This window comes from Amblyraja radiata, chromosome 6 (genome assembly GCF_010909765.2).
Source record: "Amblyraja radiata isolate CabotCenter1 chromosome 6, sAmbRad1.1.pri, whole genome shotgun sequence".
NCBI lineage: Eukaryota > Metazoa > Chordata > Chondrichthyes > Rajiformes > Rajidae > Amblyraja > Amblyraja radiata.
This window is the reverse complement of record NC_045961.1, coordinates 44500489-44516579: the sequence shown is the minus strand read 5'-3', so window position 1 is coordinate 44516579 and position 16091 is coordinate 44500489. Positions and strand designations below refer to the sequence as shown.

The 16091-nt window shown below is 40.0% G+C and overlaps 1 protein-coding gene across 2 annotated transcripts in view; it reads right to left on the bottom strand.

The window, feature by feature from the left end:
• The window catches only part of dync2h1 (dynein cytoplasmic 2 heavy chain 1), a 413286-nt gene that overhangs the window by 53973 nt on the left and 343222 nt on the right, over positions 1-16091 (bottom strand). For both annotated transcript variants that reach the window (XM_033022666.1, XM_033022665.1), the window contains one exon: positions 14219-14428. In XM_033022666.1, coding sequence (XP_032878557.1) covers positions 14219-14428 — 210 coding nt within the window. The remainder of the gene's footprint in view (positions 1-14218; positions 14429-16091) is intronic.

The window sequence follows — 16091 nt, the reverse complement described above, 5'->3', positions numbered from 1 at the left end:
CTTGTTTTATTAATTTATCCACACAATGCGGGCATTACTGGTAGAGCTGGCACTCATTGAAAACCTACTATTGTCCATAAACTGATCGACTTGCTTTTCCGTTTCCTAAGGCATATTGGTATTGGTCCCTGATAACATAAAATCCACAATGGGCAAGGATGGTAACTTCAATTTGAAAGATTTTGGAGAACCAAACATGTTATTAATGAGGTTCCATGAGTTTTATGGACATCATTGTCTTAGTTTCTTCTCCATTGACTGCAATGAAAATGTTATATGAACTAATGATTTAATAAAGATTCAACAAAACATCAATTTCACTCCAACAAAACAAAAATTTAATTCTTGCCACGATTAATCGAAGACATTATTTGGGACCAAACGTCGGACCAATATTCAGCAGACACAGGAAGAAATCTGAGGCATATTTTATTACCATATTTTATGCTTCTGTTTATTAGAATTTTACACGGCTGTATTGCAATTTTACAAAATAATGTATTTAAAAAAATGTGACAGTTCAAAAGATTTTTTAAATTGGTTACTGATTCTTTACAAAATGATTTAGACCAATTAAAAAAGCAGAACATGTTTTATTTTTAGCTTTAAAAAATTGTATCTTCGTAATTTAAATTCTAGTATATTTTATGTATTTCACAAAGCAGCATGGTGCCATCGCAGGTATTGCAGCTTTGATTTTGACCTCTGATGCTGTGTGTAGTTTCTACATCTCCTCATGATACTATAACATTTAAAAGACATTTGGACATGTACATGGATAGGAAAGGTTTAGAGGGATATGGTCCAAAAGCAGGCAGATGGGACTAGTGTAGATGGGCGGCATGGGCAAGTTCAGCTGAAGGGCCTGTTTCTCTGCTTTGTGACTCTATGACTATTTGGGTTTACCATAGGTGCTCTGGTTTCTTCCCACATGCTGACTGGTAGGTTAATTGGCCACAATAAAATTACACTGGTGTCAGTGGTTTTTAGGGAGAAGCAGGGGGTGTGAATGGGCAAGTGTAACGAAAGAGATTACAGGGAAATAAATTGGTCAGTGTGATTGCTCTGTGAGCCAGTGAAGACTTGATGGACTGAATGGCTTATTTCCATGTTGTATTAAAAACAAATGTATATTTAAATGATTTTCACTGATTGAAAATGTGCACATTCCTACCGTACATACCATGAAACAAAACCTAACAGCTGATAAATATTTCAGAAAAGGCAACTGTGCCTCTGAATTTTCCAAAGGATGTAATGCTAATTTGTCATTTATAAAAGAAATGCCAATATAATTTTTTTATGAACAATATTTTGAGCAATTCATTAGTATAATGGAAACAGTTTTAGATGAAAATCGTTTTTGACATCAGAATTTAGCCATTAATTACAGGTAATGAAATCCAATTACAATGACAACTTCAAAGGACAGTTCTGACATTTAAGTAAACTAATTAATCACTGGTGCACTGAACAAGAAAAAAACCCCACTCAATTCAAATATGTGACATTTACTATGAAATTGTGGTCTTAAGGTGCAATAAAAAGATGTACTTTGCTGTATCCATCACTAAATATGAGAGGCATTTCACTGCCAGCAAAATAAATATACGGTTTTAGTGTTGTTCAGTAGTTTTGATTGTATGGATGTTAATACTATGTAAATATACAAATAGACATGAGGAATTCTTTGTCCTATTCAAGACAAAGTAATAACTGTTATTTTGACGTGATGTATAAAGCTTTATATTGGTTATGAAATGTAAAACCATCACGATTCCTTAATAAAGATCTTATGCTTGTTGGCTTATTTAAATAGCTTATTTCAAATTAACCGACATCAAAAGTTGATCCCGAGCTGAGTTAGTGGGAATCTTGTGTCACAAATCTGAAATAAAGTAATTGCATCAGAATTTCCAGTTTCAACTTAATCAAAGCATTAGATTTCTCTTTCAGGCTATTTTTGACTTCAAGATTTCAAGGTCAGTTTATTGTCAATTAAGGTACAGTGAAATTCAGATTGCCATACAGCCATACTAAATAAAAATCATCAAGACACACAACTACTTAAAAGTTAACGTAACCATCCACCACAGCGGATCCCCAACATTCCTCACTGTGATGGAAGGCAATAAAGTCCAATCTCTTTCCTCTTTATTCTCCCGCGGTTGAGGCAGTCGAACCATCCGCAGCCGGCGGTCGAAGCCCCCATCGGGGCGATCGAAGCTCCCGCGTCAGGGCGATTGAAACTCCCACGTCAGGGTGGTCGAAGCTCCTGGGGCTTGGAGTTCCCGGTCGGTCACTACCAGAGACCGCAGGCTCCGCGATGTTAAAGTCTCGCAGGCTCCCACAGTGGAGCCCTAAAGACGACCCCCGACAGGGATCGCGAGCTCCGTGATGTTAAAGTCCCACAGGCTCCCGCGATAGAGCTCCCGGACGATCTGCAGCAAAGGCCGCCAACTCCACGATGTTAGGCCACAGTGCGGACGGAGATACGATACGGAATCTCAGTCGAGGTAAAAGATTCGAAAAAGTTTTCCCCATCTCCCCCTCACACAAAACAAGCTAAAGAACCCAAAAAAACATACATTTAACATACAAAACAGACACAAAGAAGGAAGGGACAGATAGACTGTTGGCGAGATAGCCATTGCTGGCTTCATCACTTGTGCTGTGAAGTGAAAAGATGCATAACACGATCTGATATCTATTGTTTGGAGAGCTGATGTAGAAATAGAATTTGAAGTAACAGAAGGTGCTTAAAATAGGTTCATAAAGAGCAAGATCAGCACTCAATTTTAATCGTGCTTGCTTGAATTGCTACTAAATGCAATCAAGACAGGGATGCACTTTCACCTTTATGGAAGAGTAAAGTTGGTACTGTCATCAAGAAGAACTGACAGAAGGTGGCTTTAAGGAATGAGCAAGAGTAACAGTAAGCTGTGCTGTGGAACCCAAACACCATGATAAATCTATTTATAGCCTCACTATCTTGTTTCCCCAGTATGTAAACTCTTGTTAACTCTTTGAATCGCTTCCCTCTGGAAAGCGACTCCAGACTGTCAAAGCTGCCACAGCCAGACATAACAACAGCTTTTTTTCCCCACGAGTAGTAGCTTTACTCAATAACCAAAAATCTGTAGCCTCCTTTTGCTCTGGTATTTTATTTAATTCACATGTTTAATCAATAATGTTTTATTATTAATGTTTAATGTTTTATGTATCATTTTTAACTGTCACCGTATGTCATGTTGTCACTTGTGGGCAGAGCATCAAGGCAAATTCCTTGTATGTGAATACTTGGCCAATAAACTTATTAATTTATTCATTCATTCATTCATTCATTCATTCATTCATTCATTCATTCATTCATTCATTCATTTATTAAACACATTACAAACTACTCATCTTCCTTATAATTGTTAAAGTACCCAACAACATTGGCAACACAGGCAGGCATGGCTGTGGCTGGTGCCATACCTGCAAAGTGTATCATATCTATCATCGTTGATAGAAATTCTTTCATGATTTTGATGCATTATTTTTGATCGTTACTAGTAGGAGAAAAGATTCTCACAGAATTTGGGGAGTTAGGCCTACCTAACTGGAGACATTCTGCCCTTCCTCCTTTGGCAAGTCAGTCTTGTCATATGGTCATCATTCCCTGTGTTCATGGTGCCATTATCAAAATGACCATTATATGAATTAAATAAAAAGTAACTGTTCACCCATACTCATTCCAGGTCTTCGATTTGTAGTCTTCATCCCTTTTGAATGTAATGACCACTTCTCCAAGTTAATCCTTAATCAATCTTAAGGTAACTGATGATCTCTTTAAATAGCATGTGCAAACATTTCTGTTAAGACCCAGTTTCCTGTTCTGGTCCATGCCCAGTGTTAATTCCATATAGTGTACAGTATTTGTATTAATTTCACAGAGCCACAAATGGGCCATTGCACATAGATTGACATCATCTATGTGTGCTCTCTGCTTTTTTCAAATACAGATCACATGGATGGAAGAGCATAATTAAAATACTTATTAAGTATTTGGCATAGTAGGAAATGCTGATCTTGTTTTGCAATTGATTTTTACACCTTAGTTCAATCTTTTACTACACAAAAAAAAGTTATGAATGAATTTTTTGCACTTCATCTCTTGGCAGAGTGCAATATCAAAGCAGGCTAACCACTGAACAACCATGCTGGTTTGGATAATTCTAAAATAGCAAAATCACCAAAGAGTCCTGAAAGTGTAAGAAAAAAATGATGACACAAATTGCTGGAATAACTCAGTGAATCAGGGAGCATCTCTGAAGCTGCAGAACTGCATCTGCAGTTCCTTGTTTCTACAAGAAAAAAAAAACATTTTGGAAGGCCCATTTTAATAATGAGTCTTTGAAAATCCATTCTCATCCAATTTTTAACCAAAGCTCTAGGTTCATATGCAGAATCACCCAAACTAGTAATATTCAGCAATCTAAATTTCATCATTGGATTTCCATACTTAAATGAGAACAGGTATTCTGTTGGTGCATTTTTATTATGTGCTACTGAATTATTCCTTGTGTTCCATTATTTTATGAGTTTCAACCACCATACCTGTATATGGTTAGTGATCCAAACAGGCACCAATAACTGTATCTGAATAAAGAGGTAGGCTTGCACCAGGTTCAACTGAAATTTGTAACTTTCTGGGCAAGCAGATAATGAGCCTTTTTTTTGTCTTGATCGACACAGTGGCGGAGCAGTAGAGATGCTGCCTTAAAGCTGCCTTATAGTGGTAGAGCCCCGGAGTCTGTACGTTCTCCCTGAGTTTTCTCTGGGTGCTCTGGTTTCCTCCCACACTCCAAAGACATACAGGTTCGTGAGTTAATTGGTATCTGTAAATTGGTAACTTGTCCTTAAAGTGTAGGATAGTGCTAGCATACAGAGTGATCGCTGGTCGGCATAGACGGTGGGCCGATGGGCCTGTTTCTACGCTGTATGTTTAAAGTCTAAAGTAAAGTCTGGAGTTTACCACTGAGCTTAGAGTTTATGATAGTTAATGGGGTTGTGGTTGATGGGAGCTTCCCATTACTCAAAGAAACCTTTTCTGGCAGTTGTTAATTGCAAACATATTATAACCATCATTAAATCATAGAAATAATTTAACTAACAAAATAATAATTATTATTCTAATTAGAATTCTAATTGTGGAAAACTTATCAAATTTGATTATTTTTATCGACATAAATAAATAAATTATGTTTGACTGTGACCCCAGATTTTCTAATAGGAGCTCACAAAAAATAATTTAATAAATATAAAACTTTATAATTCTATGTGTTACATAATAGCTTGTAGCAGAACAGTATCAGTGAAATCTTACACATTGATATTTACATACTTTACAAAAATGTAATTTTAGCCCCTATTAAATTTGTTAATTTTTGAAATTGATTGAAATGCGTAAATGAAACTGGTATGGAATTGTAACACAGAAGCATATTAAGGCAGACTATGGAACTTGTGGTTCACCAAATCTTAATGCATTAATCAGTTGATAATTAACAGGCTCCAGCAGTCTTTGAGTTTATCTGCACATTGAAAACAAGATTTTACCCTCATGAGACTGGATGTGGAAAGGACCTGCAATGAGCCAGTTTAGAGTCGTTAAGCCACATAGCGCAGAAACAGGTACATCAGAAAATTGAGCTTATGTTGACCATCACGCACCCCTTCACACTAATCCTACATTCACCCAATTTCTTAATTTGTCTAGCATGTAAACTTCAGGTTTTTTTCCAATTGAATAATGCCTATAACAAATAAAAAATAGAAGATTTGGAAACACTGGAAGCAGAAGTTGTAGAGGGAGAAATCAATTAAATATTTTATATCACTGACCTTATTTCAGACTGGGAAAATAGATAGATTATAATGTGCACAAAAATTGGAGAGGAGAGAATAAAAGAGAATAGGTCAGTGACAGAATTAAAGATAGGAGTCCTTAAATTGCACAAAGTTGTTCAGTTTATTATTGTCACATGTACCGAGATATAGTGAACATTTTTTTTGGTGCATGCTACCCGGTCAAAGAGAAGACTAGACATGAATACAATCAAGCCGTCCACAGTGTACAGATAAAGGATAACGAGTACAGCATTTAGCGCAAGATGAAGTCCAATTACAGATAGTTTAAAGGTCTCCAATCAGATAGTTGAGAGGTCTGGACCGCCCTCTTGCCGATAAGAGGACCGTTCAGTTGCCTGATAACAGCTGGAAAGAAACTCCCTGGATCTGGAGGTGTCCGTTTTCCAACTTCTGTACCACTTGCCTGATGGGAGAGGGGAGAAGGAGTAACCGAGGTGACTGATAATGCTGTTGGCCTTGTCGAGGCACCGTGAAGTGTAGATTGAGTCAATGGAAGGAGTTTGGTTTGCGTGATCGTCTAGGCTATGTCCACAATAGGTTAGGAAAAAGGTCCATTTGAAGTAACTGCAGAAGGAAGAATTACCAGGAGAAAGTACAGTGGATTCTGGAAATTTGAAATAAACTACTGTTATTATCTAAAATTGTTGAACTCTGTGATGGGTCCATAGACTATATTGTATCTGGTCAGAAGACAAGGTGCCAATCTTTGAGCTTGTATTAGGCTTTATTGGAACAGCAGTGGACGGAGAAGTCAGAGGGGAAGTGAAACAGAGAGGACGGTAACAGATGGTGAGGACATGGTCATGATGATGAACTGAATGGAGGTGCCCTGCAAATCAGCCACTCTATCAGTGCTTAGATTCCCTGGTATGTAGAGGACAGCATATGCTAATTTTGAAAATCTTGCATTCAAATGAATTAAATACATCAAAGCTCCATCTGAAAGGAGTGTTTGACACAGATTTTGGGTTTCTGCAGCATTTTGCTTCTAAAAAGCAGCAACATGTATTTAGAGGTAGACAAAAATGCTGTAGAAACTCAGCGGGAGAGGCAGCATCTATGGAGCGAAGGAGTAGGTGATGTTTCGGGTCGAGACCCTTCTTCACTCTGGCATGGTGGCGCAACGGTGGAGTTGCTGCCTTACAGAGCCAGAGACCCGGGCTCAATCCTGACCATGGGTGCTGTCTGTATGGAGTTTGTACATTCTCCCCGTGACCACGTGGAATTTTCCCAGGTACTCCGATTCCTCCCACATTCCAAAGACATCTAGGTTTGTAGGTTAATCGGCTTGTGTAAATTGTAAATTGTCCCTAGTGTGTTGGATAGTGCTAATGTACGGGGATCGCTGTTCGGCGGGGACTTGGTGGGCCGAAGGCCCGGTTTCCACGCTGTATCTCCAAACTAAACTAAAACTGATCAAATATAACAGATCAGTTCAGTATAGTAAGAGGCAGGGATTTAGACAAGAAGGAGGACACCTGAATACGACTGGAATAGTGAATGTTTCATGTGTCGCATAAAAAAAGACCAGAAAGGTCACAATTCATACAAATATTCATAGCGATGTCTGTTATCTGCAGGATGTATATGGAATCATTTCTTTAATGTATGAAGAAGGTCAATCAGACAGAGGATGATGATGCTGGTAGAGCACTGAAAGTCAGCAGAGACAATGATGATGAGAGAGTACGTTTACAAGGAAATAAAAACTGAATAAATAGTGCTCTATCACTCTAATTTAAAGCCGCTTTAAAGCCTTGACTGTGTCATTTAAGCACTGGAGATGTGACATTGAAAGCTCCCAACCATGAGAGGATTGTAAATTTATCAGAATTCAATTAGAAAAGATTATTTTCCGTGGAAAACGCAATTCCAGTGGTAGGAATAATCACAAATGTTGACTGACTGTACAGTAACATCTGCTTTTCCTATTCACTGAGCTGAACCACAAGCGACACAAACTCAGCAGGTCAGGCAGCATACCTGGAGAAAAAGGATGGAGGACATTTGGGTCGGGAACCTTCTTCAGACCCGAAGTAGGAGGTGGTGGATGGGAGAGGTGAAGAGCTGGAGGCTAGAAAAGACCAGGGCCATTCAGGGCCAGCCACAGGCCTGATAGGACCATTGTTGACAAGGGAAGGTATGATCTTGTGCGGGAAACAATGTGGAGAACTGTGGAACTGATAAAAACGATTAGGGTGGAGGGAGGGGGGAGGGAAGGGGTGATAGATGAAATTATTTAAAATGAGAGAATTCACTGTTCATATTAATGGGTTTCAGCTACCCAAGCGAAATACGAGGTGCTGTTCCTCCAATTTGCGTTTAAATTTCCACTTCAGATTAAATCACACTTACACTGCAAGGTGCAAGAAAGACACTCTGCTGTGCTATTCCTCTATTGTACCCCCTTAGCCTCACCCATTTTATTAAGGCCATTGCTCCTAGAAAATAGTGACAAATCTTTAATAAAACATGATTCCCAGGGGTAATGGTCGATTGTTGTTATTACTTCTCCGTCCACTGTACTAAACCTTATCTTTGGATTTACAATCACAATTTTCTTGTGAACATATACCCAAATAACAGTAGATTATATTTCCCTAACCAGAATGCCATATACACCAACAAGAAGCTGTAAATATTTTATTGTTAAGCAACTATTATGATGGAGAGAATTGAACAAAAAGGGCCGCTGAAAGAATAAAGAGGGGCTCGGCTTGCTGTGGGGGCCGAGAGAATAAAGAGGGACCTGGCGTGGGGAGCCGCCGAGAATGAAGAGGGACCATTGGGACTATATTGTAACTTTGTCGGCATCCTGTTCGTGACTCCTTGCATACTTTGTGTATAGTGTGCAAAACAAAGAATTTCACTGTGACATGTCATATGTGATAAAGTATCATTCATTCATTCATAGATGGGAGGTAGGCTTTTTAGATGTGTACACCGGAAGTTACACCTGCTAATGGTGATGCAGAGGTCCTGCCAATGTCGGGGCTAGACCTCATTTAAACAATTTTGAAATGCCATGAAGTTGGAAATTAGTTTGCAGCCTCCAAATTACGAAGTTTGCCGATGAGTACAACAGCAGGTTTAGACTCCTCTAAAGGAAATCTCTGGGTATAAAAGCTTCCCAAGAGTGTAAAACAGCATCACTAGAAATTCACAGACCTGACAGGAACAGGGAAGGTGGATATTTTGTCTTATATTTTTCATTACATTGGGTATGCTGGACATCATTATAACCCACTGCAAATTGAGGCATTGCACAGCCCTTTATTTGCAATTATCTTAGGCTGACTTCCTGGGTGATATTTATGCAAAGACTTCTTACCTAAAAAAAATTATTAAAATCTGGAATGCATGAGCTGGGACAACCTGCAGAGCCAAATCTCATTGATCAGAACAGGAAAATCTCATCTCCAAGTTGTTCATGGTTTTCTTGACTATCATTTTCGTAGAGGCATGTGCCGATTATACAGTAGCTAAACCATTAGCAGAACAAGTGCTTGTTGTTGCCTCGTTATTTGTGATGTGAACTTTAAATTTGATTCAACAGATTGTGGCAACTTCCAACAAAATAACATGTTTTGAAAATGCTGCGGATAAAGTTCAAGTGGATGTGTGCTTTGTTGGCCACTCCACCTCAGTCACAGAGTCATAGAGCTATAGGGTATGGAACAGACTCTTCAGCCCACCCTGCCCATGCCAACCAAGTTAGCATTCTGAGTTAATCCCATGTGTCTGCATTTGGCCCATAGCCCACTGAACCCTTCCTATCCATGTACCTGTCCAAATTTTTTTTAACAATCATAATTTGCATTTGTGGCATCCTCTGTCAATTCATTCCAGATACAGACTACCCTTTGAGTGAAAAAGTTCCGAAGAGCAGTCACACTGCTATAAGTTGGGAAGTGTGAGAAGGCAGCCTTTGGTTTAAAGGGTTGATCATGCTAGAGTATTTGGGGAGCATATGCCTTGAGGAGCAAAGCCATTGAAGGTCACCACTGGCCCTAATGAAACATAAGCATTTTCTTCCAATATACTGGCCCATTCTACATAAGGGGAAAAAAAGAAGCAGGCTGTCCACTTAAGGGAAGGAAAATTAATGTCTCATTGGGTAAAAATCAGCAGGCAGGGGTTCATGGATGTTACAAACTTCTATATGCAGGCGGCATGCATAATAAAGTCATAAGGTAGTACAGCATGGGAACACATCCTCTTATAGTCATAGAGTCTTTACAGCATGGAAACAGGCCCTTCAACCCTACTTGGCCACACCAACCAATATGCCCCATCTACACTAGTCTTAGGTATGTTAGAATACTTACCTTCAGCGGCGCTGCAATTCTGCCACTGGCCGTGTGCGCGATTATGGCGCGTTTGAGGGGGGGGCGGGGTTAAAATTGATTTTTTTTTTCCCGACCTGGTCCTGGATTATATTTGTTGGAGTGCAAGATGTTGCTAAAGAATCGTTCCGACGGCCGTTCTGTGTGTTTTTTTTTAAAAATTGCCCGACAAGTTAATCACTGGAATGATTTTAAAATCAGCTTCTGAAGCCGTCAATGCCGACAACGGGGACGGATTTTATGGAGGGGACAGGTAAAAGAAAGTAGTTTATTTTTATGTATAAAAGTGTATTAAGATGTATTTAATTCACATTTTAAGTTGTGAAACGGTGAATTTTCCCCCGAAGAACCGGCCATTTAAATGGCCATTAATTTATAGGTATTAAACATTAAATTCCTTCCATTTGGCCTATAAACCCATGACAATGAGATTTAAAAATTAAGTTATATTGTGAATTCTTGTGTGAATGTTATTTGGACACTTAAAGGGCCTTTTCACGGGGCGAGTTGACGCAAGATGTCACCAGAGTGAAGAGGTCGTGGTCCAGCACGAGTCTCGCACGATATAACGGCAGTAGATAAAGAGTTCCCACGGTACTCGGCATTTATGTTATTCGTGCGAGTGACTTGGCCGTTTCCCGAGCTGTCGCGTTAAATCTTGAATGAACATCGTGAACTACACGTGACACAAATGATGTAACTTTTTTTTTCACACACTATATATATCCTCCCTTGGTTGAATCGGCTCATTTGGAGACATGCCTTTACGAAATAATTTCGAGTACAGAATGGTGGTTTTTTTCATTGACGCGCTGTCTGCGACTTTTTTACTTTGCAGCTGCAGGGCACAGACAGTCTTATAAGAGAAGTTTAAGTTAACTGCAAACACAGCACTTTTACATCAATAGCAATGTATGTTTTTAAATCTTGGATAACATTAAATGGTTCTCCTCTTGATGAACTTATATATCGTTATATAAACTCACATGAGCACTCGGGAAACTCGGCAGCCTTCGTCTCCAGCAGGTTCCTTTTTCTCTCCCTGTTTCTATAATCCTCTCTGGATTTATCGTACAGAATCACGTTAAATTGGAACCATTCTACAAGTTCCCCCTCTTGTTCCCTGGTGAAGTAATATGACTTTACCTTCTGCCATCTTCCCTTTACGTCTGTAGAGGCTATTCCTACAACGGCTACTGGGGAGGCAATCTGAATTGCACCTTGCTCACCCTCTCCCTGCTCCAAGGAGCCCACAGGCAGTGTTATCTGTGGCATCTCCTGTTGCCTCTCCACCTGTCTCTCTTGCTGCGTCTCCTCCTCATTCTCCTGCATGGCAAAAACATCTCTGACCCGCTTTACCCCCTTCCTTTGAGATTTTCTGGGAGCCATCTCTGCAAGTGTTCCTGTTAAAAAGATTATCCAACAATGACAATTAGGTGGGACGTCCTCGAAGGACACATGTTCCCATGTGTCCTTTTGAGACCACCTTTTTTAGTCACCCTCTGTCCCCTCTGTCCAGCTTCCGGGTTTACCGTTCGCAGGAGTTCCCACGCGCTATATCTCTAAAATCTGAAGTTATGTAATGTCTAAAGGAACTGCAGACGCTGGTTAATGCTGGTTAATATGCACAGAAGGACACAAAATGTTGGTGTAACTCAGCAGGTAAGTCAGATCTGGGAAGAAAAGCATAAAAAGCTGGAGTAAGTCAGCGGGTCAGGCATCATCTCTGGAGAAAAAGAATAGGTGACGATTCGAATCGGAGCCCTTCTTCAGACATCCTAATCGGAATTGAGTCTGAAGATGTGTCTCGTCCCGAAACATCAGCTTTTTTTCTCCAGAGATGCTGCTTGACTCGCTGAGTTACTCCAGCTTTTTGTGTCTGTCTTCGGTTTAAACCAGCATGTGCAGTTCACTCCTTACACGGGTCTCTGCACAACATTGATTGGTAGCGTTCCGGACCCCTGGACCCGAGGACTCCGACCTGTATCTCTCAAAGAAGTACATGTGAAAAATATCTCACGGACCATAAAAATGCGTAACCTTTCAGTAAAGTCCCTTTTAAAGTCCCTTTTAAAGATTATAGTTATTTTCTTGAATCTCATTAACATAACTCATGAATAAGTTGATGTCCATATGCGGATGTAAATCTTTATTTTTATTTATTTTTTAAATTCAATCCCACTGAAGATAATTTGTAATCACCTTCTGTCCCCTCTGTCCAGCTTCCGGGTTCACCGTTCGCAGGAGTTCCCACGGTACCCGCAAGAGTTATTACGGATATCGCACGGATATCGCACTGGCCACTACGTTCATATAATGTTGCAATACTCAACCACAAGTGTACGTCACTCTTGGAGAAATTCAAATTTTCTTGAATTTTCTCCCGAGTGACCAAGTTACACGATGACCTGCCGTTAGCGCTACGGTGGTCCACGGTGGTCCACGAATGCCGCACTGTTATCGCACGAGGTTCCCACGATGTTGAACTCTGGTTAACTCTTGCGTCAAGTCGCCCCGTGTAAAGGTGCCATTAAGCTATTTAAAAATGTTAATCTATTCTTAAGAAATGGATAGATGTTTAGATCTAGTAATTGAATTTTGTAATTAGCTACAATTAGGTAACTAACTAACTATATGCTTTAATTTCAAGTCATCTAAGTAAGGTTGTTTCATATTTGTTTCAGAATGCTTCAATCTATAATAACTGAAAATTTCTTTAAGTTCTCTTAAATTTTAAGAAAGTTATGGGCTTTAAAATGTTCTCGATCACAGCTGTTAAGTCAATGAAAAAGCAATAGGGAACAAGATGCCAATTTCCGAGTATGAAAATGGCCATAACCTTTTTAATACTGAAGATATGAAAGTGAATTAGGTGTCAAATTAAACTTCTTTTTATGCTTTATCTGATGGGATAAATTAAAGACTTGATATTTAAAATCTCAAAATTTTGTAACATTGCTACTAGTCTGACCTGCCTGCGTTTGGCCCATATGCCTCTGAACCTGTCCTATACATGTACCTGTCCTAATGTTTCTTAAACATTGTGATAGTCCTGATTAACAAGGTAAATGCAGGGATACCTGAACTACTAACAGTAGGCACCTCAAGGCATTTGGACAATACCTGTTTGTTTCTTAAATGTTGCAATAGTCCTTGCCTCAACTACCTTCTCTGGTTGCTCGTTCCGTACACCCACCACCTTTCCTTATTCCACATAGTCAGCACTGACCATGAAGCACCAAGTTGCCTTAATTCTATACCATTTATTCTCTCCACATTCCCATCATCTCCATAGATTGCACCATGCACTTACACACTGGGGCAATTTACAGTGGTCAATTTATTTACCAGCCACATGTTTTGGATGTGTGGGAAGACATCCACACGGTCACAGCGTGAGCAAGCAAATTCCACAACAAAGCTCAGCATTGAACCTGAGTCACTGGAGCTGTGAGACAGCAGTTCTACTAGCTGTACTGTAGGTTGTCTTATGGGGTATTGTTTTTCTGGGTCCTGAAAGTTCAGGGAATAAATAGGCTACTTACAATTGTTTAAAGCCCAACACATACAAAATGTACAATGAAATGTTTTGGGCGGCACAGTGGTGCAGCAATAGAGTTGCTGCCTTATAATGCTAGAGGTTTGATCCAGACTGCGGGTGCTGTCTCACGGAGTTCTTGTGACCACGTGGGTTTTCTCCGGGTATCCGGTTTTCTCCCATAGTCCAAAGACTTACAGGCTCGTAGGTTAATTGGCTTCAGTAATATTGTAAAATTGTCCCTTGTGTGTTGAATAGTGCTAGTGCACGGGGTGATCGCTGGTCGGCACGGACTCAGTAGGCTGAAGAGCCTATTTCCACTTTAAAGTCCATCTCTAAAGTCTAAAGTCGACAAGTGTCTATATCCCAACATATACAAAATGTCCAATTAAATAAAAACATAATATTCAGAAGGTACCTCTTGATTCATTAGCGCAGTAGCTAGCTTCTGCACTGAAGATGTCAGTAAAGATGTTCCTCGTATAACCTTGCTCATCGATGCCAGAGACTGATGAACACTCTGCACCAGGCGTATGGCATTGAATTGCTCCAAGGCTATGAATGACTGGACAGGAGAACCCTGCGTCTCATTTGGAGGAGATATCTTTTGATGAATCAACTGTGAGCCCTAAAAATAAAATAGAAGAGGTTGAGAAGCAAATTAATGAAATAACAGAAAATATTGACATGCTTGCTTTTATCATTTTATAACAAATTTACATTGATTTTTCTTGTGTTCAATTTCTTGTTTAGATACTAAACAAGAATAGATTCAATTTAATCTAATGAAGTTAAAAGAGGATTATATTAGCAAGCATTCCACCAAATGTTTCCCACACAGCAAGATAATTAAAATTAGCTGCTCAGAATCGGAGGAAGCACTTTCAGTGTGATTTTGCACCGGCAGTCAATATAATATTTTCTTTAAAGGATAGGAACTCAGAAGCGTCATCCTATGACACAATGTTTATACAAGTTTTTATTAAATAGCACTGTGGGTTAGACCTGGGTTCGATCCTCACTATGGGTGCTGTCTGTATGGAGTTTGTATGCTCTCCCCGTGACAGCATGGGTTTTTTCCAGGTGCTCCAGTTTCCTCCCACACTCCAAAGATGTATAGATTTGTAAGTTAATTGGCTTTGGTAAAAGATTGTAAATTGGCCCTAGTGTGTAGGATAGTGCTAGTAAACGGGGATCACTGGTCGGCGCAGACTTGGTGGGCCGAAGGAACAGTTTCTTTGCTATATCTCTGAACAAAACTAAACAAATATTATCTATAGGTATACAGTGCTGGTATTCTGTATAGATTCTACATCACCTTATCTATTTATGAATCATAGTCATAGAGCTATACAGCATGCAACCATACTGACGAAGTTGGCATACCGGGCTCATCCCATTTGCCTGCATTTTGCCATCAGCCCTCTAAACCCTTCCTATCCATATATGTCCAAATGACTTTTGAAAGTCACAATTATATTCACTTCTATGGCCAAGAACGGAACTCACTATCAAAATATGGAGGGGACGGGGGACACAAATTCTTGGCGTCCGCGCGCGCATGCGCACACTCACACACGCGCGCGCAAGGCTTCGGAGGCTCAATCCAGCGCTAAATGCAGCTCAACTGCCTGTCTCATCAGGTTAACTAACAGCCCTGTCTGGACTGACGGGATACTAGCGCTGCTTATCTGCGCCGGCCATATTTCCCGCAAGCCCAGGCAGGTTAACCTGGCGGGGATGTCGCCCACCTCTCAAAACATGGGGGGGACATGTCCCCTCTGGCCCCCCCGGGTTTTCCGCCCCTGTCTATGGCAGCTCATTCCAGATACGGACTATCTTTTAAGTGAAAAAGTTGCACCTGAGGTCCATCTTAAATCTCTCCCCTCTCACCTTAAGGCTATACCCTCTAGTTTTAGAATCCTCTATCCTGGAGAAAAATACATTTTATCCATTATGACCTCTATGCTGCCATTTTTAGGGATTTGTGGACTTGTACACCAAGGTCCATCTGTTCCTCAGGAATTCCTAAGGCCGTATCATTCATTGTGCAAGTTCTATCTTTGATAGCCCTCCCAAAGTGCATCATCTTGTACTTATGAGAATCAAATACCATTTGCCATTGACCTACCCATTCAGTATACTGAAACTATTCTCTTCACTCTCAACAATTTACGCGTCATCTGCAAACTTATTTGATATTCATATCCAAATTATGAATGTATGACAAACAGTAAAGGTCTCATGACAAGCTCCCAATTACAAAAGCACCCTCCACCATCGCCGTCCGC